Raw genomic sequence first — 19274 nt, 5'->3', positions numbered from 1 at the left:
CTCGAGCCCACACGTTTTCATGGAGGTCGTGTGACGTCAAGCTTCGGCCTTGATCAGCCTGCTTCTATCGCAGCCATCGAGTAGGTCCTGGGCTATGCATAGATTGCAAACAGCGGGACAAGCATTTAATGGTGAGTGATTGTAAATAGATTTTCAGCTATTCACCAATCTGAGATATTTGATAGGCAGAATCTGATTGGTTTCTCTGGGTAACACTCTTTTTAATTATAGAAGCTTTAGTAAATGTTCTACTAATTCATAATAATATTGGGGCAGATGTATTAAGCCTGGTGAGGAGTTAAAGTGGAGATAAAGTGGAGATAAGGAATTGGGGCAGATGTATTAACCAGCGTTAAGTGCAGAAATGCACTTAACACTAGGTAACTGGGGGGGATTACGTTTTCACTAATGTATTACTAGCGCACCTAATGTTTGCTAGTGACAGCCTGCCGAGCTCGGCGTGGCTATCCCCTGCAACCCCCCCCCCCAGTAATTAGCGGCCGGGCGATGTATTAACAGCTCAGGGCTAGCCTAGCGCTGTCCTATCCCCCACTGCGGGGACAACGCTAGCCCTGCTGCTGGCTCCGGGCTGCGCTGGAGATCTTGTGGTAATAGCGAGATCTCGCGCATGCCCATTACATTTACATTTACCAAACGTCCACTTTATCTCCAGTTTATCTCTTCTCCAGACTTAATACATCTGCCCCTTGGTCAGTTTCTAATTTCTAAAATACTAATTTTCTCCTCTCGCACTAATAACTGATCACCTGTAATATCCCCTCCATCTCTCTGCACTCTAAATCTACCCAGCTTCCCCAGGGCTTCAGACATCTCACTTCTATTGAGTAAATCAGCTAATCACTGTTCTGTGCCCCTTCCTGCCCTGATAAACATCTGTAGTACAGTATGTGCTTATCTCCTGGTATTTCCCTTCATTATGCAATTCTTTCTCATACTGTCCCACCTCTAAACCTCTCCAAACCAGAGGACTGCCTACACTCTTTCCACATGCTTTCCTTACTTATGCAACTTATTGGATTCTCTTTAGGCTATCTTTCCTACATTCCATAGAATCGGATCACTGATTACTAATTGATCACTGCTTGAGCTATAGGACAATACTTACCTCTAATTATTCTTGACAGCTATTCTGCATCCTTCCAGCTTTCCCTGATAACTCACTTTTTGAGTTCTAAAACAACAGATTCACCACCTTGATCTCCCTAAAAAAAACTCTATCCAATTGTCACTCTTCTACACAGTCACGATCCATAGGTGTGTGCCAGCGGTGAAGCTACACCTACAGTATATGCAGCAGCAGGGTCCGGGCAGCGGGGTCCGAGCAAGGACGGGAGCACGTAGGGTATCTGCAAGGCAGTAGATCGGGAAGCAAATATAACCGGCTGGCCAGTCTTTAAAAAATATTTTTTCAAATTCAGTAGCCACTTCCCGCTCTGCCTCCCAGGAAATGCTGCAACGTGCCACCCGCTGCCACTTGGACCATGCTCCTCAGACCCAACTGCCGGCCCCCCGCCGCTGCCAGCTCCCCGGAAGTACTTTACATACAATAAATCGAATGCGATTTATTGCATGTAAAAATGGCACATCAAGTGCCAAATCGTAAGCGGGCCTCCCGAGGAACTTAATGGGCTAACTGATCCGGCTTGTGATTCAGACAAGTCGGACTAGTGTATGGGGGACATTACACTGTGCTGCTGTGAGCATTCTGATAATCAGACTACAGTAGCTGCAAGATGTACCATTCTATCAAAACTGGGTACATGCAGACATAACAATTGTGGAGTGTTCGAAGCCATCGCTAATCTGAAAAGTGATGTAGTAGCATATTGTTTTTTTTCTATTAAATTATTTTAACAGCTCACATAATTATCTACGAGACCTACAGCGTACAGTATCTTTATAAGCCAACTTCAGCTAAATAATATCAAACCCGCCACAGCTCTCGAATTCCATTACGTATTTCACATTTTCAATTCTTTTAAACATGTTTTTGGAAATTAATAGCTTGTAGTTTTCAGAGGTTATGAGTATAAAGTAAAAGACAAGCTAAACACAAATTACAAATTATGTGTGAAACTTACTAATTATCTTAATAGATACAATATTACTAAAGGCTGATTGCGATTTTCCACATGACATGGTCATTTTGTGTTTTGAAATTAATTACATGTGTTTATGTTTCGGAGTTTACTTTAGTCAAAGAGGAAATTTGCGTAAGCTGATTTATATTATATCTGCCTTCTTGGTATTAGACTGATTCAAGGACAACATTTAGCTTCTAAATCTCTTTCTACATTGCATTAAGGTATTTAAAACCTACTAAAAGTTAGAAGTGGAGGATTTGCCAGTAGCAAAGAACCATGTTCTATCATTTATCCAGGAGATTGCAAAACATTTTAACTAGACTCTAATTGGTTTCTATCCCCCATAATCCTCTACACCAGTGGATCCCAACGTGGGGTACTCATACCCCTGGGGGTACTCTGCAAACTGGTTAGGATACTTGAAAATAATATTGGTAATGGTGGAAGGACAAGATGGCGGAAGAAGTCTCCCATTGCAATGGAGACAACTCACGTTGCGTCTCTTCCGGTACTAGTTGAAAGATTTCCTGGAATTTTATACACACACACACACAAAACACTTAAGGAATGGTTTGCCAGAATAGATCTGTATATGTCTATAGAAGATCTCTTGTCTGTGACCGGAGAGGAATCGGGAGCTCTCGTCCACCTGGTACCTGTGGTTTTAACTCAAAGCTAATTAATAATTGTTGGTTGAGCCTTAGTACCTTCATCCTTTAGGGCTCTTAGAAATGCCTCTGCTGATGTCCGCCTCCTTTACATCTCTTTGTATATTAGTACAGATAGGCCTGCAATGCTCTCCCTACATTCCTCCACTTTCTACTTTCCCCTTCCTTTTGTTTGTTGTCTTTACCATTGTCTGTTTTTCATATTGGCTTGTACAGTACCTTACTGGTTTTTTTTATGCTCTTTGTTGTCTTGTTATGTACGTATGTATGTATGTATGTATGTACGTATGTATGTATGTATATATATACGCATATTCTGCTCTGCTGTATGTGGCCTTTCTTATAAATTTTGATATACTGAGGGCCTTATTCTGGTTGATGCAGTCCATTCCGAATTCTTTCGGAGGGCGCATTTTAGCCGTCTGCGCATGCGTAGGCAACGCTATGCGCATGTGCCATGCATGGTCTTCGTACTCGTTCTCACTAATACCGTACAGAAATGTCCACGGAATTGACTCGGGAAATATGGGCGTTTTTGGGCGTCATTTGGACTTACACAAGGGCGTGGTTTCAAAGTGGGAAAAACTGGGCGTAAATATGGGTGTACACGAGGGAGTGCACGAGCTCTGGTAGGCGTGCATTCAGACAGCACACCGACTGCAAACGAACCAACACGCATGAAATATGCGGTCTTCATAAGCAAGTTTCACTTTGCGGAGACCACTTGTTCATGTGCTAGGCATCCGGTTCACCCAATTGGTACGCCCGCACCTGTAGCTCTGTCAACTGAACACAATACAATCCACTCCTCTACTTATAACTCATTAATTACACTCTTTTCATTGCTTCAATTGGAAGCATTGCTGCCTAAATGGACCATTACTTAAAGACACAAAGATAAGCTAAAACACCATTGCATGTTTGCTATTTGGTAAGTTTGCTTTATAATGTGTTAGTAATAATTAGCACATTGTAGAATATTGCATTTGACGTGCAATTATTATATAATATGCATACATAAAACCTACGTAAAGGGGTAACAATGATTGAATAGCACTTCACATGATGTAAGGGTTAATGTAAAGTGGTAGTAATGTGTTTAAGTATCAAATAGGATTTAATTGATTACAAACAAACCCTTTTTTATGAGGTAGCCTATTTGCATAAGTGTGTCATGTGACAGATTTATGAGTTCAGATAATAGTCGTAAGTTTTGCGTAAATACACCGCATCGGTGCGTACGGGCAGCTTCCCGTCCGTTCTGACGCTGTAAGACCGTGCAGAATCTTTGTGTTCCCACCGCACACGCACGGTTTAGATGTGGTCCGAAAACACACCCTCTTCTTAGAGAGCGAGTCCGTCCGAATGCGGAGGACCTGTGGGCATTTGTTCTTACAATGTCCGCACAGCGTGGCGTGCGTTCCCCTCCGAAAGAATTTGGAACGGACCGCAACAACCAGAATAACCTCCTGTGTTTGGAAATGTTGGACTTGTTTTTTTTTTTTATTAAAAAATAAAGCAAAAAAAAAAAAAGAAATAGAAAAATAAATACAATCACCTTGTTGTTATCACAGTACAGCAAAGGCATTAAAATGTCATATTCAAAATGATGAATCTAGAAAATATGTACAATAATCCAGAAGATTTATAACCATAAGAGCATGTTCTTCAAAATGCCCTGAAAAGCCGTCTTTGCTCATCACGTCTCTCTCCTCGCTTACTGCTACCTGGGCCTGTATCGCATCACCTTTTGTCTGTTCTTCTGGTTCCGCATGCTGCATTTTAAACACCAGTAATCTCTTCTCTATATCCCACTTTCTCTGTTCTTATAAATGGCACCGTGCAGGATACAGCATAAAGCAACCTCTAAGCATACTGTATTTTATGACGTTAGTAAACCAAGATTTTCACACCGATATTCTCTTTATCCTCTGCGTGAGAGATGTTGGGAATTTTTCCACACTGCAGCGAGGAAAGCAGTCTCCATGGCTACAGAGATAAATTGCTCTTGATGCACAAGAAAAGCTCAAGCCTATGACCTTTGAAGTTGGGACGTCCCTCCTGGCAGTTATGGCAACGTGCTAGAGGCAAGAACTATTAAATAATTTTCTCCGTAAACAAACTTTTTCTGTCAATCAACACATCCTTCTACTAGAAAGCATGACTATACATATTTAATTCACCTCAGTTTTCCTTTGAATGCGTTAGTTTATGCTAGTTATGTTCAGCACCAAAATGAACCGCAGTTCATATTGGAAGGTTATCCCAAAGCAATTAGGCACATAGCGCTGCCATATTCTATACAGTTGTCAATGTGGTCTGACGTACCACTCTGATATACCATGGACAGATGACCGGGAGAGGTCTGCTTGGGATTCATTAGACTTATCCTAGCCTATATTTTCCCATGGGGTTTAGATTGTTATTAATATATGTTTGCTAGTTAAAAGCCTGTCAAAATGACAGTTTTTATTTTCACTTTGAGCAAAGGAGTCATCTGGTCTGTTGAGTGGCCTCTAGTGGTCAGTGGTGGTACTTCACCTCATAGAGGTGGGGAGGGTTAGCCTTTTATATAATAGATAGATAGATAGATATCTCTAACCTATATGTTTCTTTGCTGTGTCTATTAGAAAAAACAGGGTTCTAATTGGGTTAATGCTAAAGTAGTGAAAGTAAATGTTTAATATTAAAGATAAAGGTGTATCTAAATGTTAAGGGGGCTCTCCAATCTTGGAAATAGATAAAGTAGAGAGGTTGCCTACAGCATCTATCACAACCTGTAAAATGACAGTTAAAAAGGGATCTTCTTTACTGCTTTTCTATACTTGACAAATATCTCTAAGATTTTTTTGTTGGAAACGGACGTGGATTGTTGAATTCATGGCTGTTTCTTGGGCGTTTTCTCCAACATGCCCACTTGACACTCAACAGGTGAAACATTGAATTCTGCCTGTCCAGTATCTGTTGAGCAAAGCAAAATCTGGCCAGGATTCCAACTGTCGGGAAGTTCCAAAGGTCGAAATCCCAGATTGAATACCGGCCTTAAACCAAGACATGGCCACATGAAGAAATGCGAAAGAACAGATGCCTTTATGTGATGATCAGTTTTCCTTAAATACCAACACACCCAAATTTAGCTGTTCCCAGTTAAATCGAGTCTTAATTTGGAATCGCTTTGAAGGATTCATGGCCAGGTCTATTTTTAGTTTGAAACTTGTATTTAAAGACCGAACTCAGGGTATGGATTGCATATGAACAGGTCCAAATTACCTAGTTTTAGTAATTTTCACAAATTATTTTTAATTTATTTTTTAAATCAATGTTTAGCAATTTTTAAAAGAATCCCATACCAAATCAAAAACCGAACTTCAACAAAAACACTTAAGTGTGTTTTTATTTCCGAAACACAATGATGAATTAGAACCAAAATAAAAATATAGGGGGTCCCCAAACATTTCTAGTTTTAATGATATTATAGGAGATGTCTACCAGTGTGAATTGGGATTTTACAAGGAAAAGGCAAAAATCATGCAAAGAATACGTATCCTAGAATTTCACAAGTATGGATATTATGATTTTGCCTGGGATCTTCAGCAGTTCAGTGTTGTAATTACTGTTAAAGTTAAATATTGAGTTCTGTGTCGGCAAAAGATATCACAAAATAATGAATGACATGGACATCATAGGGACTAATTCACATACCTGAGCATTGGCTGCTTTGGGAATGGAGGCTGGTCAACATTCTGGTTTTGCTGAGGTTTTCTTGTAACTTGCTTGTAAATATTCCTAGCAGTGACACCAATCCACAGTACTGTGCACAGACTAGAATAATGCAAGACAATGCCAACCTAGAGCAAAGGGAAGCACACGTCATAGTTACACAAAGACAATATTGCTAAACATCTCTATCTATTTTGAGTTCCAAGCCATAAAAAATAATTAAAAGATAGATGATGATGATGATTATATTAATAGCAATAGTACAATATACAGTACTGTATATAGCATTTTTCTCCCACTAGGAATCAGAGTAATTATTTGCATTTTAGCAACACAATATTCAATCTAAAAGTAAGTACTAAAGACTACACAAAAGAGAGCTAGGCATTTGGTCTGTACTTTATCTTTTTTTTTAAACTAAAAGTGTAGTAATACAATGCATGAGCAAACATGGAAGTCTTATAGAAGGTTTCTAGAGTGGAGGTCTCGGGAACTCTGCGAGGAAGCCAGTCAGAGCCGCACAGCTTAAGGCTCAACTACCCAATGAACTAAGGGAGATTCTAAGTACTGCCAATTGCACTGTAATGCATTGTTCTACTAACCTATGGTATCCTTTGGGCTCCTATGGTCCTCCTACCTCATGGTCTGTTTGAAACAAGCAATTGTGCTAAATTTCCTTTTCTCTGTGTTTTTATCATTCATAGAAGAAAGGCACTACTAGGTGATTCAATGAATTCCATTGTAACAGGTAGGATCCATTCAATAAGAGTGTTACTGGACATTTGTGGCCCTGGAGGATACATTAGGCTTGGGGAAACAGCAGCTATGCAGATTTATGACTTCATAACCTTCTATTAGTACATTTCGCTAGAAAGGTGAGGCGGTCCGATAACACAGGGAAATCCAGAAATGACCCATCTCATAGCTTAGATGTGCTTATTACATTGAACTAAATTAAAAGTCACACTGACCAATGTATTTATATTCATTTTTACTTTCATATTGTGCAAAACAAATTGTGACTATAATCCCATCTACTGTAAAATTAGGAAATTTACTAATTACTACTACTAGGAAAAACTACTTTTTTTGACGCAGCCCATTTAAAATCGCCCATTTAAAATCGAAATCTGTCTGCCTAGTACTTGAAGAAAATCTGAGTGATGCATTGAATAGAGCCAAACTGTAGGGTTCCCCCACCAATCTCATATATTTGATCTATTGCCATATTCCCCAGGTGACAAGCTTGTTAGTCTATAAAGTGGAGGGGGGGGGGGGCTGTAGCACAGTTCAAATTTCAAAAAGGGTAGCCACCAACTGCCATTCCAAACTGAGTTACTGACAGTTGGTGTTGCTCCCTCCTTTAAATTTTGGACTGTGCTGCAGCCCCACCTCTGGATCCACCACTGGTGACAAGTGTTATCGGCCCCCCTCCACAAAATGCAACATGGCAGAGGGTGACAGGGAGAGGCGGAGGAAGACAGAGAGAGGCAGGGGGAGGCAGAGTGTGACAGGGAAAAAACAATGGGTGGCAGGAAGCGGGTGACTAGAATTGAATAGAAAATGCTATAATTGGATCAATAAAGTAGCACACATTTAAGCGAGTGCATTTTCTTAATCGTACTTGATTATGTTAGTGTTTGTGTTCTCATCTCCCATGTTTGATGCCTTTTTTGGAACTAAAGTGGTAAATAAACTCATGTGAAGTACCCTCCATTCCCTGCTTGTCTCCTTTCACTATCCTTACTCCGATGCACTCCCACTCACAGTCTGAGGCTCACGGGTATATTTACTAAAGATACTAAAAAGGAAAAGGGTGATGTCGTCCATAGCAACCAATCAATCAGATTCTATCTATCATTTCTCTATTACTTCTTTGAAAAATGATAGACAAAATATGATTGGTTGCTTTCATGTATATTTTAATAGAATCATAAAAAAGGCTAATGGGCTGTGACTTACAAAATTATACACTGTGTTTAGTTTAAAGAGAACTAGCAAAAACACTTTCATCCAGGCAATGTGGGGTATTCAATAGGGGATTTAGACTGTCGGAACGTCCCAACAGTCCGAATCCCGGGTCTTTTTTGCCCAGCTTGCCTGCAACTTGACAGCCGGAATTCAACCTTTTGGCTTTAGAGTGTCGGAAAGTGGGTGTGTTGGCGAAAACAGCTGTGGATTGTCGAAAAACACCCGTGAATTTGACAATCCGCGGCCAATTCTGACAAAGCAGATCTGACTTGTTTTAAAGTCGAATTTGTTTTGTAAGATTCTGCCTTCAAGGTAATCAGAAACAGAAACATTGAATAGGCGAGTGCCAATATTTACCTTGTTGGGAAATATTGGTACATACTGAATACCCCCCCAATAAGGTGAACATTTAGGGCCAGATGTATCAAGTTTAAAAAGTGATAAAATGGAGAGGTTATGAGCCGCCTCTGGCGGGTCTGTGTAATTGCAGCCTGCAGCCTGTATTTGTTCTGTGTTCAGTTTCACCTGTCATATAATTAGGCAATTAGCACTCTGCCTTGTGTTAGGCTGCACATCTGCAGTTACTTTCCTCATTAAGGGGGCTTGTCCATTCTAGCTGTTCTGATTGGACATTGCTTCCTATATTACCCAGCCTGCCCTAAGCTCTGTGCTGGTTATACTGCTTGTTTCAAGCCATTGCTTTCCTTACCAACCCTTATGCTGATATCTTCTGTACTTAATCCTTGTCTGTATACCCTGATCCTACCCAGCCCTGAGTTTGTACCTACCTGGATCCAGTTTTCCAGAGTTTGTTTAAACCTTTATGTGCCTGTGCTCTGTTTGATCCTGTTTGTCCCAGTTGATAGTTGCTCCAATAGAGCTTCTCTTTATGTACCTGTGTTTTCACCCATTTGTCTGTCTGTAACCAGAACTGCCCCACAGTCTGGTCCTGCTGTATGTACTGTCTGTATCTACCTGCCTGTGCCGGCACTGCTCTGCAATCCGGTCCTGTCACTTGTCTGTCTGTACAATATTGCATTTAGACACTGCCTGGGACTGCACCTTTAACGCCATTGTGGTTCAGTACCCAGTGCTTGGTTATTCCATCTCCAGTGCTGTGGTGCTTGTGTATACCATCAGCTGCAGTGGTCCCGTGCTTGTCGCACATGGTAGTGTGCTAAAGTTTGTATTTGTCTTGTGTGTCTGGTCCTTCTTTTTGTGTCCCAGTCTGACTCTAGTCCTGTGTTTGCCTTGCCCAGCCTCCTGTAGCAGCCTTGTCCCCTCAAAAGTCCTGGCGGCACCAGGGTTGGGGTCAACCTAATTTACCCCTTTATATGTGACTGTTATAGGTGAAGCCTTAGCCTGCAGGAGGCTTCGAGGACTGCTGGGCAAGTGCAACAGTTCCACCTATACCACCTAGGCGGCATCCCTAACAGGAAAGTGATAAACAACCAGCCAATCAGCTCCTACATTTCATTTTTCAAACCCAGCCTGTAATATGACAGTTAGGAGCTGATTGGCTGGTTGATTTTCTCTCTCCACTTTATCTCTTTTTAAAGCTTGATACATCTGGCCCTTAGCAACTGTTAGACACTGACCCAACACTAATTCATGAAGTATTGAAACACAGGGAAAACTCTTCCTGTACGGAGCAATCACTATCATGGAACTCCCATGGTTGTAGTAACTGAGGGATGTGACATTTCAGCCGAGTTACCCATTAATATTACAGTTCCATTTAATTACCTTGCTGGACAGAATTCACAAAGTTGGTATTAAAGTACAGTATGTTAAGTTCAGACCAAAACCACAGAACTTTCAAAATCACAAAGAATAGGATTACAGAAAGCGGTTGCCACCAGTTTAATATAGAGGGGGGAAAATTGCACATTATCAGAAATGGCACTAAAATAAAGGTGATTATCTGAGAATTTAAATATTGTGAAAAATTTAATTAACAGTAAAGTGACTGATATTTTATTTTTTTCATTAATGGATTATTTATCTAGAGAATCAGTAATTATTATTTGTGAAGAAAAACAGACACGGCTGTGTGTGCGATTGCATTCCGTGGCAGAAACAAAATATTTATTTTCTTCCTAATAACGGAGTATACATAAATTAATATTTAATGTGTCATTAACATAAAATTCACAGTCAGTTGGTTTACAGTGCCTATTATTTTTCATTCTGCTTTTTGTAGTCTACATAAACATTTTACAAGTTTTTGAAATAAGAAATTACAGTCTCTGTATAAAATAATGCAATATCCCTTGTGCCAATGCTTCTACAGAGACTTCTCTCTATAGTTCTCCTTATTAATGTTATGTCCCATAATACTGCTTAATGCTAGGTACACACTTAGCGATCACCGGCACCGCAGGTGAATAATACAGTGCATCGGTTACCGCCCCAACTCTGCACATGCTGCTCAGGGGTGTATGCTGAGCTAAGGAGAGAAGCAACCTCTCTCTCTCTCCCTGGGCAAGTTAAATATTTTTTTTCCAGGGCATGGCCACACCCTCCCAATGGCCACGCCCCTCCCATTGACCATGCCCCCTCATTTCACAAATTTTTCCTGGGCCTAACAGAACTGTCGGTGCCCCTGATGGTATCTCCTGCGCACACTACAGCTATGCCCATGACTATTCTGTTTCCTCAATGTGTGCAATGGAAACCAGGACAGACCTAGAACCAAAGAAGTGGAACATGGACAGCATAAGCCTGAGTGTGTGTGGGGTGGGTGACAGGGGTGGGTGAAGTGGAACAGGTCTGGGACTGAGCAGAGCAGAATGTGGGGGTGGAGGGTGGGGATTAGCAGCAGTCAGAGCAAGGGGTGGAAAATGGGCGCAGGTGGGGAGAGAATGGATAGTGTGGGTGGACAGATTGATCTTTACCAGCGAATGAAACCTCAGGTGTCTATTTTATGGCCGTCAAATAAATGTAAGTAGTGTTAAGCCACATACACATGGGGCGACGGTGGATCCGGTGCTGAGTGACGTGCTTAAGCCTGGATCAATCAGCACACATCTCTGCACACTAGCAATGCGCCCGCTCTAATCAGATCTCTTAGAAAATAGCCCCACCCTGTTTACAGGCTTTTAAGGGGCTATTTTCTGACTAGATTGCTTAGAAAGTAAGCCCAGATTGCTCCGTGTGTACAGGAAATAGCGATGGTAATGCACGGTCTGTCGCATCACCATCACCCGCAGGGAAAGATCCACCTTTCCTGCTAAGATCACAGCGTTTTGCATATTACATTAGCAAAATGCTGCTCAGAGGCTGCACAGCAATGTGGACTGAACAATCCGTGCTTAAGCACATCGCTCATCACCGGCACACCCGATGCCCTGTGTGTACGGAGCTAAATTTGTTAGTTTCTTGATTCATGGGAACAGAACCATGCAAATTAGGATGTTCCAAGCATCGGAAGTATCAGTTGTAGTTGTTATATGAAAACGCTGCTCTAACCATGAGCTGGTCTAACCATGAGCTGTTCTAATGACTTTATGAAAGCGATTAATGTGAAAATCAAAATACCAGTTCTGGCAGGATGTTAACATTTGTGCTCAGAGTATAATTGTTCGCTATTGCCAAGGAAACAGCAATTAGGGTTTTAACCAATCCACGGAGTTCCTTTATAAGGGAATGTGGCTTTATAAAACAAGCAAAAATAATTAAATAAATAACGGTATGCTGGTGTGACAAGCTCAATGTATTACAGGGTAAAGGGGGATATGCAATGTAACATTACCTAAATACACTGTGGTGATTCATTGTGAAATGGTTCTAGAACACATTGTATTCCATTACTCTACAGCCCGGACTTTATTGCAGGTTTTCTTGAAGTTAACTACACATCAGAAATACAAGTGATTACAGCCTGTCACCTTTTCTGGAGACCTCAAAAACCTATCCAGATGCATTCTGTGTTGGACGCCTCTCCCTGAATTAGGGGTTATCTGATTGACCCCCTGAAGAGTTTAGAAAACTCCCTGAGGCTGGGGCAACACAGTGATTATGTCACATCACACATCACAATGTACAAAACATTGGGTTAGAAGAAAAATAAAAATATGTGCTACAAGAAAATGTCTGCTGCTTTCCAGCACACTAATGTCTACATAAGTGGATGTGTGCCCAAGGATGAGTTAAGGCCCCCATACACTGGGCCGATTCTGATAGATCGGACCATGAAATCGACCCAAATCGGATTTAAAATAATTGACCTAGTGTTCATTGTCAACTAAACTTAGACTGCTCGTATAGTGCTCCCAAACCCCCCAAAATATTTTTATTATTATTTTTTATTTCTCTTACACGAATTGTTCATGCTATTTCCTTTTTTTTTTTTTTTTAAGAACCTGTTCCAGCAGCCTCCTCTATTGCAGGAGATTTGTGTATTTTTAGTGTGTTTGATGAAGTGAAAGAGGATAAAGTGACAAGTTGAGGTTGTGTTTTACCTACAGCGAGGAGATGACCTAAACTAAATGCATTGTGTCAACTTAGTTTTGCTATAAATTTTTTAGCTGTAAAAAGGATTCGAAGGTAAAAAAACAATAGATGGTCTAATGTGTTAAATTAACCGAGACCAGCACAGAGAGCTTCTGACAACATTTTAAGTAGCGGAACACACCCAGAACATCGGTAGATGGAAGGTGGTGTGGGTTTTAGAGGACAACAGATAATATCAGTGGTGTAGCAAGAAGTTACAGTATGACTCCTGAACCCCCCTTCCCCTCCCCCGCCACCTCTGTACAGCATACATTCCATCAGTAGTTCATCAACTGAAGGAGCGCCATATTTTTGTAGCAAAGTTAAAGTACAGTATTCCCAATGACACTTGCAGTTGCACCTCTCTATAGTTTGTGCTCCCGTCACAAATATTTCCACCTTTCACTTAGTTATTGCTGCATTAGTTTTATAGACTTAATCTGACCATACATAAGAAGGATTTCAGGCCTGAACGCACGATTATGGGGGGTGGTGCGATGCATTTTGGAGTTTTTTTTGCGTGCACGTGGTGAGGTGTTTCGGTGCGATGCTCGGTCTTGTGGGTCAGGAGGTAGATCCTATGATCTTATGTGCTGCACATAAGATCTGAAGATGCTGCTAATGACCCGTATGCTGAGAATTGCAGATCTTACGATAGATCTTATGCGGAATTAAGCACACAAGATCTATCGTGTGTCTGGGAAGCTGCCGGGGAAATTGTGACATGATTCGTATTGCAAGCTGGTTGTTCTGATGTATGGCCAGCTTTAAGGTACCTATACACACTAAGATTTTTTATACAATATGGCTGTTTCCGACCAACCGGAATGACAAATTGTTAAAAAATGTACCATGTGTGGGCTTGATGATGACCCAATGTGGGTGCCCATGGGTCTTTCAACAAGCCTGCAGATGCCTTCAGCAGGCATAAAGATGAATGACCCGTGCTGCAGGATCATGGCCGCATTGTTCCATGTGTAGGCATGATGAATGATGTGGCGATGTCTTGGCATGTACCTCTGCAGCCCTGATTGGCTGAGAGAGCACTCAAATGAATGAGCGGCCGCTGATTGGCTGAGTGCTCTTTCAGCCAATCATCGGGTGCCCTATTCATTTGAAATCTCCACGCCACAGGTCTTTCTCCATGTCTGGCAGTGGCAGGGGTCGATTGCCGTGCGGCGGCAGCTGGAGAGGCAAACCCCAAACACACGTGGTCATGGCCACACTGAAGGATTGAGTAAATCCTCTGATCGTTTACTCAATCGTTCTGTGTGTGGCCATGATCATGAGTGTCCTGAATTTCAAAGGACATTAGATAGATATCAGATTGGATCTGATATCTATCTATTGGGTGGGCACCTTAAAATCGCCTATAGACCCCACCTGTGAGCTCTCTGCAGAGATTCGGACAACCAGTACAGTACAGTACACTCACCACCACTGGGTCAGCCAATTCCGAAGACACATATATGGGCTAAATACCAACAGAATGTTCCTCCACTTCCAAAAACACAGGCAGCAATTAAGACATTATATAAGTGACATCAAATTGGTGAGTATAATGATCTCTAATTGCCTAGGCTATAACACATGCCACGCTAATCCCTGGTTGCAATCATTAGCTTTTGAAATGAAAGAAATTGCTTAATTTTCATGACTATGAACAGACATAGGGGGCCAAATGTAATAGGGTGTTAGAGTCAGAAAGTTTGAGAATTTCGGAGAGTTTTCCCATTTCTTCAAAGCGGCAATCATTTACACTGAAAAATCAGGTTTATTCTGATTCTCACACCCTATTACATTTGGCCCAAGAAGTTGATGCAACTGCATGGTTTTAATTATGTTAGGGATGCCACCAAGGTGGTATAGGTGGTGCTCTTGCACTTTCCCAGCAGTCCTTAAAGCCTCCTGCAGGCTAAGGCTTCACCTACAACAGCCCCTTTTCCCCAACAAATTAGGTCTACCAGGTACCGGGGTGCCGCCAGGTCTTAAGGTGGACATGACTGCTACAGGAGGCTGGGCAAGGCAAATACAGGACTGGAGTAAGACTGGGACACAAAGGAAGGACCAGACACACAAGACAATACTAACTTTAGCACACTACTTTAGAACCACAATGGTGTTAGAGGTGCAGTCCCAGGCAATGTCTAAATACAATATAGTACAGGCAGACAAGGGACAGGACCGGATTGCTAAGCAGAGTCAGCACAGATGAGCAGATACAGACAGACAGGGCCGGTATAAGAAAGAGAGCTAGTGACACAGACAGTAAATATATATATATTACAGAGCAGAGCAAAATCTACTAGCAACATGGACAGACATTCAGCAGGACCAGACTGTGGGGAAGTTCTGGCTGCAGACAGTCACATGGGTCAAAACACAGGTACATAAACAGAAGCTCTTAACAGAACCAGTAGAGTCTGAAACACCCAGGATCAGGCACTTGCAGGGAAATTGCAAGCTAGCGTATCTCAGGGTAACACAGGCTAATCAGGATTGGATTAGATCAGGGTTAAGGTTAGGGTTAGTCAGGTCTGAGTATAATCTCCTGCACTAGCTAGAAACAAGCAGTATAATCAGCACAGAGCTTAGGGCAGACTGGGTAGTATAGGGAGCAATAGCCAATCAGAAAAGCGGGAATGGATAAGCCCCCTAAATAAGGAAAGTCACTGCAGGTCAGCAGCCTGACACACAAGGCAGAGTGCTAATTTCCTAATTATGTGACAGGTGAACTGCACACAGAAGAAATACAAGCGTCAGGCTGCATTTACACAGACTCGTCAGAGGCGGCTCGTAAGAAATTATGTATTTTTTAGGAAGGTCACATTTGAGAACCAGCTTGGAACTATCAGTTTCAGGCCAAATCAATCCAAATCAAGCCAATATAGACATAGTTTAATTTTCATAATTAGTGAGAGGGCCTCTTATCTATTCAAAAATATGAACAGATATGTATAATAAGGAACACCCTATCCCTTACTGAAGCTTATAAGGAAGGTTGAATTCTGGAATGTAGTACAGTGATGGTTTGTGCCACAGGCATTGATGGTACAAGCCCAAACCAATGTCCTATCAGTAGTTGCCTAGGTGGGATAAATATGCAATCCCGATGGTCAGGATGCCAGTGGTCAAATGACATCATCCTGATACTGAGAATCCCAACAGGTGCTCCGTAAGATATCTGACCCTCTTACCCTACCTCACTTACCCTCCCTTTCCCTGGCCTGACCTAACTTGCACCGCATACTCACCGACCTGGAGGTCGACTCTCGGTATTCGAGTTTTGGCATCCAGACTGTTTTGAAGTCCCATCTCAGGTCTTCTGAAGGCAAAGAGCCAGCTTTGGTATACTGAACGTCAGCATCCTGACCCACATGATGCTGACTGTACCGTCTTGGGCAGTAATGCAATCTTTGTTGTAGGAATGTAATGGGACCATTGCACTTGGCTACCCAGTCAGAAATAGTCCCTACTTACACTGTAACATGTGATCTATCAAGTGTGTGTGTGTGTGTGGATTGGGTGCCAAAGAGCCACAATTGATCCTCGTATTTACTGACTGTTGTTCAAAATACACTGTTAGCTCTAATAGTCTGTAACTATATACATAATAATAATCCCTTCCATAAGAAAGATCATCTATAAAAGGAATATACAATTTTCTTTCTGAAGCAATATATCCATAGCAACCATTCCGATTGCAAGGAACGATAACAACGGTAAAACAGAGTTGAATATAATTCCTACTTTGCACTAACCAGAATTTCTTTCCAAACCATTCTCCACTTAGATAACATAATCATTTATACACAATGATCATTTTCATTTCATTATGGGTGAATGTAACCCCCCTCTCTCTCCCCAAAAGAAGCAAAACATGCAACAACAAATCTAAGGTGATGTTTTGTGCGCAAAGCCTGGAATGAATATGACAATAACTTGAAGCTGTTGCAAAACTGATAGACAGAGAATGAAATAGAAAATGGCATTTTTAGGGATTGCTTTCTGGCCCTAAGAAATATTTTTCCACGTGCCCCCAATTCAAATATTTATTGCAAAAAGAACATTTTGATTGAAACTGTTGAGGAAAAACACAGTAAATTACACAATATTGAGATTAACACAGTTTGGGGGGTGATTCTGGTCCGGTCAATAAGCAGCGGTCGTACGCTTAATGCTGCCCACCGGGTGAACGAATGACCACCCCCACCACCCTGCAAATCCTCTCGGGAGCATGCAAATGTAGGTGTACACTAACATCTCCATTTGCATGCAAGCATACAGGGGGGAATCACTGAATGAGGTTTCCCTGTTCGCTAGTAAAAGTCAGTCTATATTGACTTTTATTTGGCTCGGAAATGTTCAAGAACGGGGCAGGTGCTGTCATCATGGGACGTCAGCCTCCCAACCCCATGCAGACTTTGCCAAGGGTTTAGCTACCATAGGTGCAATGAGTGAATCTGCTATGGGGGTCCGTAACTGAGAGGGGCCACCGTTACATGTATGCCACTGGATCTTCTCATTGTTATGTGGTATGAAATGCGTTGGATGGCATTATAATGATATAGTACCGGGGTACTGTAATGTGGCATCTTATGAAGTGGAGTCACTATAATGTGGCATTATATGAACAGGGGCACTGTAATATGGCGCAATAGGAATTGGAGGCACTACTATGGTTCAGAAAATGAACTAAGGAACTATTGTGGGTCATAAAATTAACAAACGATGCAGAGAACCATGTGACAAGGACTTGTTTTACTTAGTTGTCTGAGCAACATTTGCTGAAATATTCATTATAGGCTAAATCTACAAATACAAATATGGTAAGTTGATCTGTGGTGGAGGTCTAATTATGATTCTGGGGAATTAATCAAGGCCCCCAAGGTATCGCATACAGCCTCGTGAACTGAGATAAAGGAACAGACAATGGGATCCTAACTGTCATGCTACACACAGTGGGGCAGATGTATTAAGCCTTAACAAGAGATAAATTCAAGTGTGATAAGGAGAGATAAACTTCCAGCCAATCAGCTCCTTACTGACTTTTTTCAAACACAGCCTGTAACATGGCAGTTAGTAAGTAGGTGATTGGCTGGACGTTTACCTCTCTTTATCACCCTTGCATTTATCTCTTTTAAAGGCATTATACATCTGCCACAGTGTTTGAAAAATGACATTTAGGAGCTGGTTGGTTGGGACTTAACTCCATCTACCTAATCTCTCTATATGGCTTACTTCGATGACCCCTAATTACCCTATTCATTTTTAAATATGTAAACATCATAAAGCCTTCTGCTTACAGACCTCATCATTCATCAGTCCTATGTATTTCTACTGTTTACAGGATAATAAGGAGAAACACCGCATGTGAACTAGAAAACATCAGAACCTATTCTCCAACTATTCTAGATCCAACATTAAATCTTCCAAACATAACAGTGACTGACATCCTGTGTCATTACCATTTTTTAATGTTTATCATCGACTTCCAAACACCATTCACAGGTATCCCAAGGACACCCTCCAGCGGCAGTTAAAGTACACCTTGCAGAGGCACTCAGAGGACACCCTCCAGCGGCAGTTAGAGTACACCCTGCAGAAGCATTCAGAGGACATCCTCCAGTGGCACTCAGAGGACACCCTCCAGAGGCACTCAGAGAACACCCTCCAGAGGCACTCAGAGGACACCCTCCAGTGCCACTCAGAGGACACCCTCCAGTGGCATTCAGAGGACACCCTCCAGCGGCACTCAGAGGACACCCTCCAGTGGCACTCAGAGGACACCCTCCAGAGGCACTCAGAGAACACCCTCCAGAGGCACTCAGAGGACACCCTCCAGTGGCATTCAGAGGACACCCTCCAGCGGCACTCAGAGGACACCCTCCAGTGCCACTCAGAGGACACCCTCCAGTGCCCCTCAGAGGACACCCTCCAGCGGCACTCAGAGGTCACCCTCCAGCGGCACTCAGAGGTCACCCTCCAGCGGCACTCAGAGGACACCCTCCAGAGGCACTCAGAGGACACGATCCAGAGACACTCAGAGGACAGTGCTACAATCATTACACCTCATACCAGTGAGATATCCTCATATACAAATTGCTGGGGTTTAAATATATACAGTATTCATCCTCAAGACCACACAATACCTAAATGGATTTTTTCCAGCCATAGCAAATATAAAGAGGATCTTCATTATAATTTTCACCCAATCTTGTATAAATTGTCAGGACCAATCATTATAAAGGTAAGACAAGAGATATCACAGATATCTCCTGCTTACTTTTCAGACTGCTAATCCCATACACTGGGG

General features: G+C 42.0%; 1 protein-coding gene across 4 annotated transcripts in view; it reads right to left on the bottom strand.

Annotated features, from left to right (window-relative positions):
- ADGRA1 (adhesion G protein-coupled receptor A1) overlaps nucleotides 1–19274 on the bottom strand; it is a 570817-nt gene that overhangs the window by 44985 nt on the left and 506558 nt on the right. For all 4 annotated transcript variants that reach the window (XM_083149304.1, XM_083149300.1, XM_083149302.1 and 1 more), the window contains one exon: nucleotides 6476–6621. In XM_083149304.1, the coding sequence (XP_083005430.1) occupies nucleotides 6476–6621 (146 nt within the window). The remainder of the gene's footprint in view (nucleotides 1–6475; nucleotides 6622–19274) is intronic.

This window comes from Crinia signifera, chromosome 6 (assembly GCF_055691185.1).
Source record: "Crinia signifera chromosome 6, ASM5569118v1, whole genome shotgun sequence".
In the NCBI taxonomy this organism is placed as follows: Eukaryota; Metazoa; Chordata; class Amphibia; order Anura; family Myobatrachidae; genus Crinia; species Crinia signifera.
Note: the sequence above shows the minus strand (reverse complement) of the source record. Positions and strands in the feature narration are given on the sequence as shown.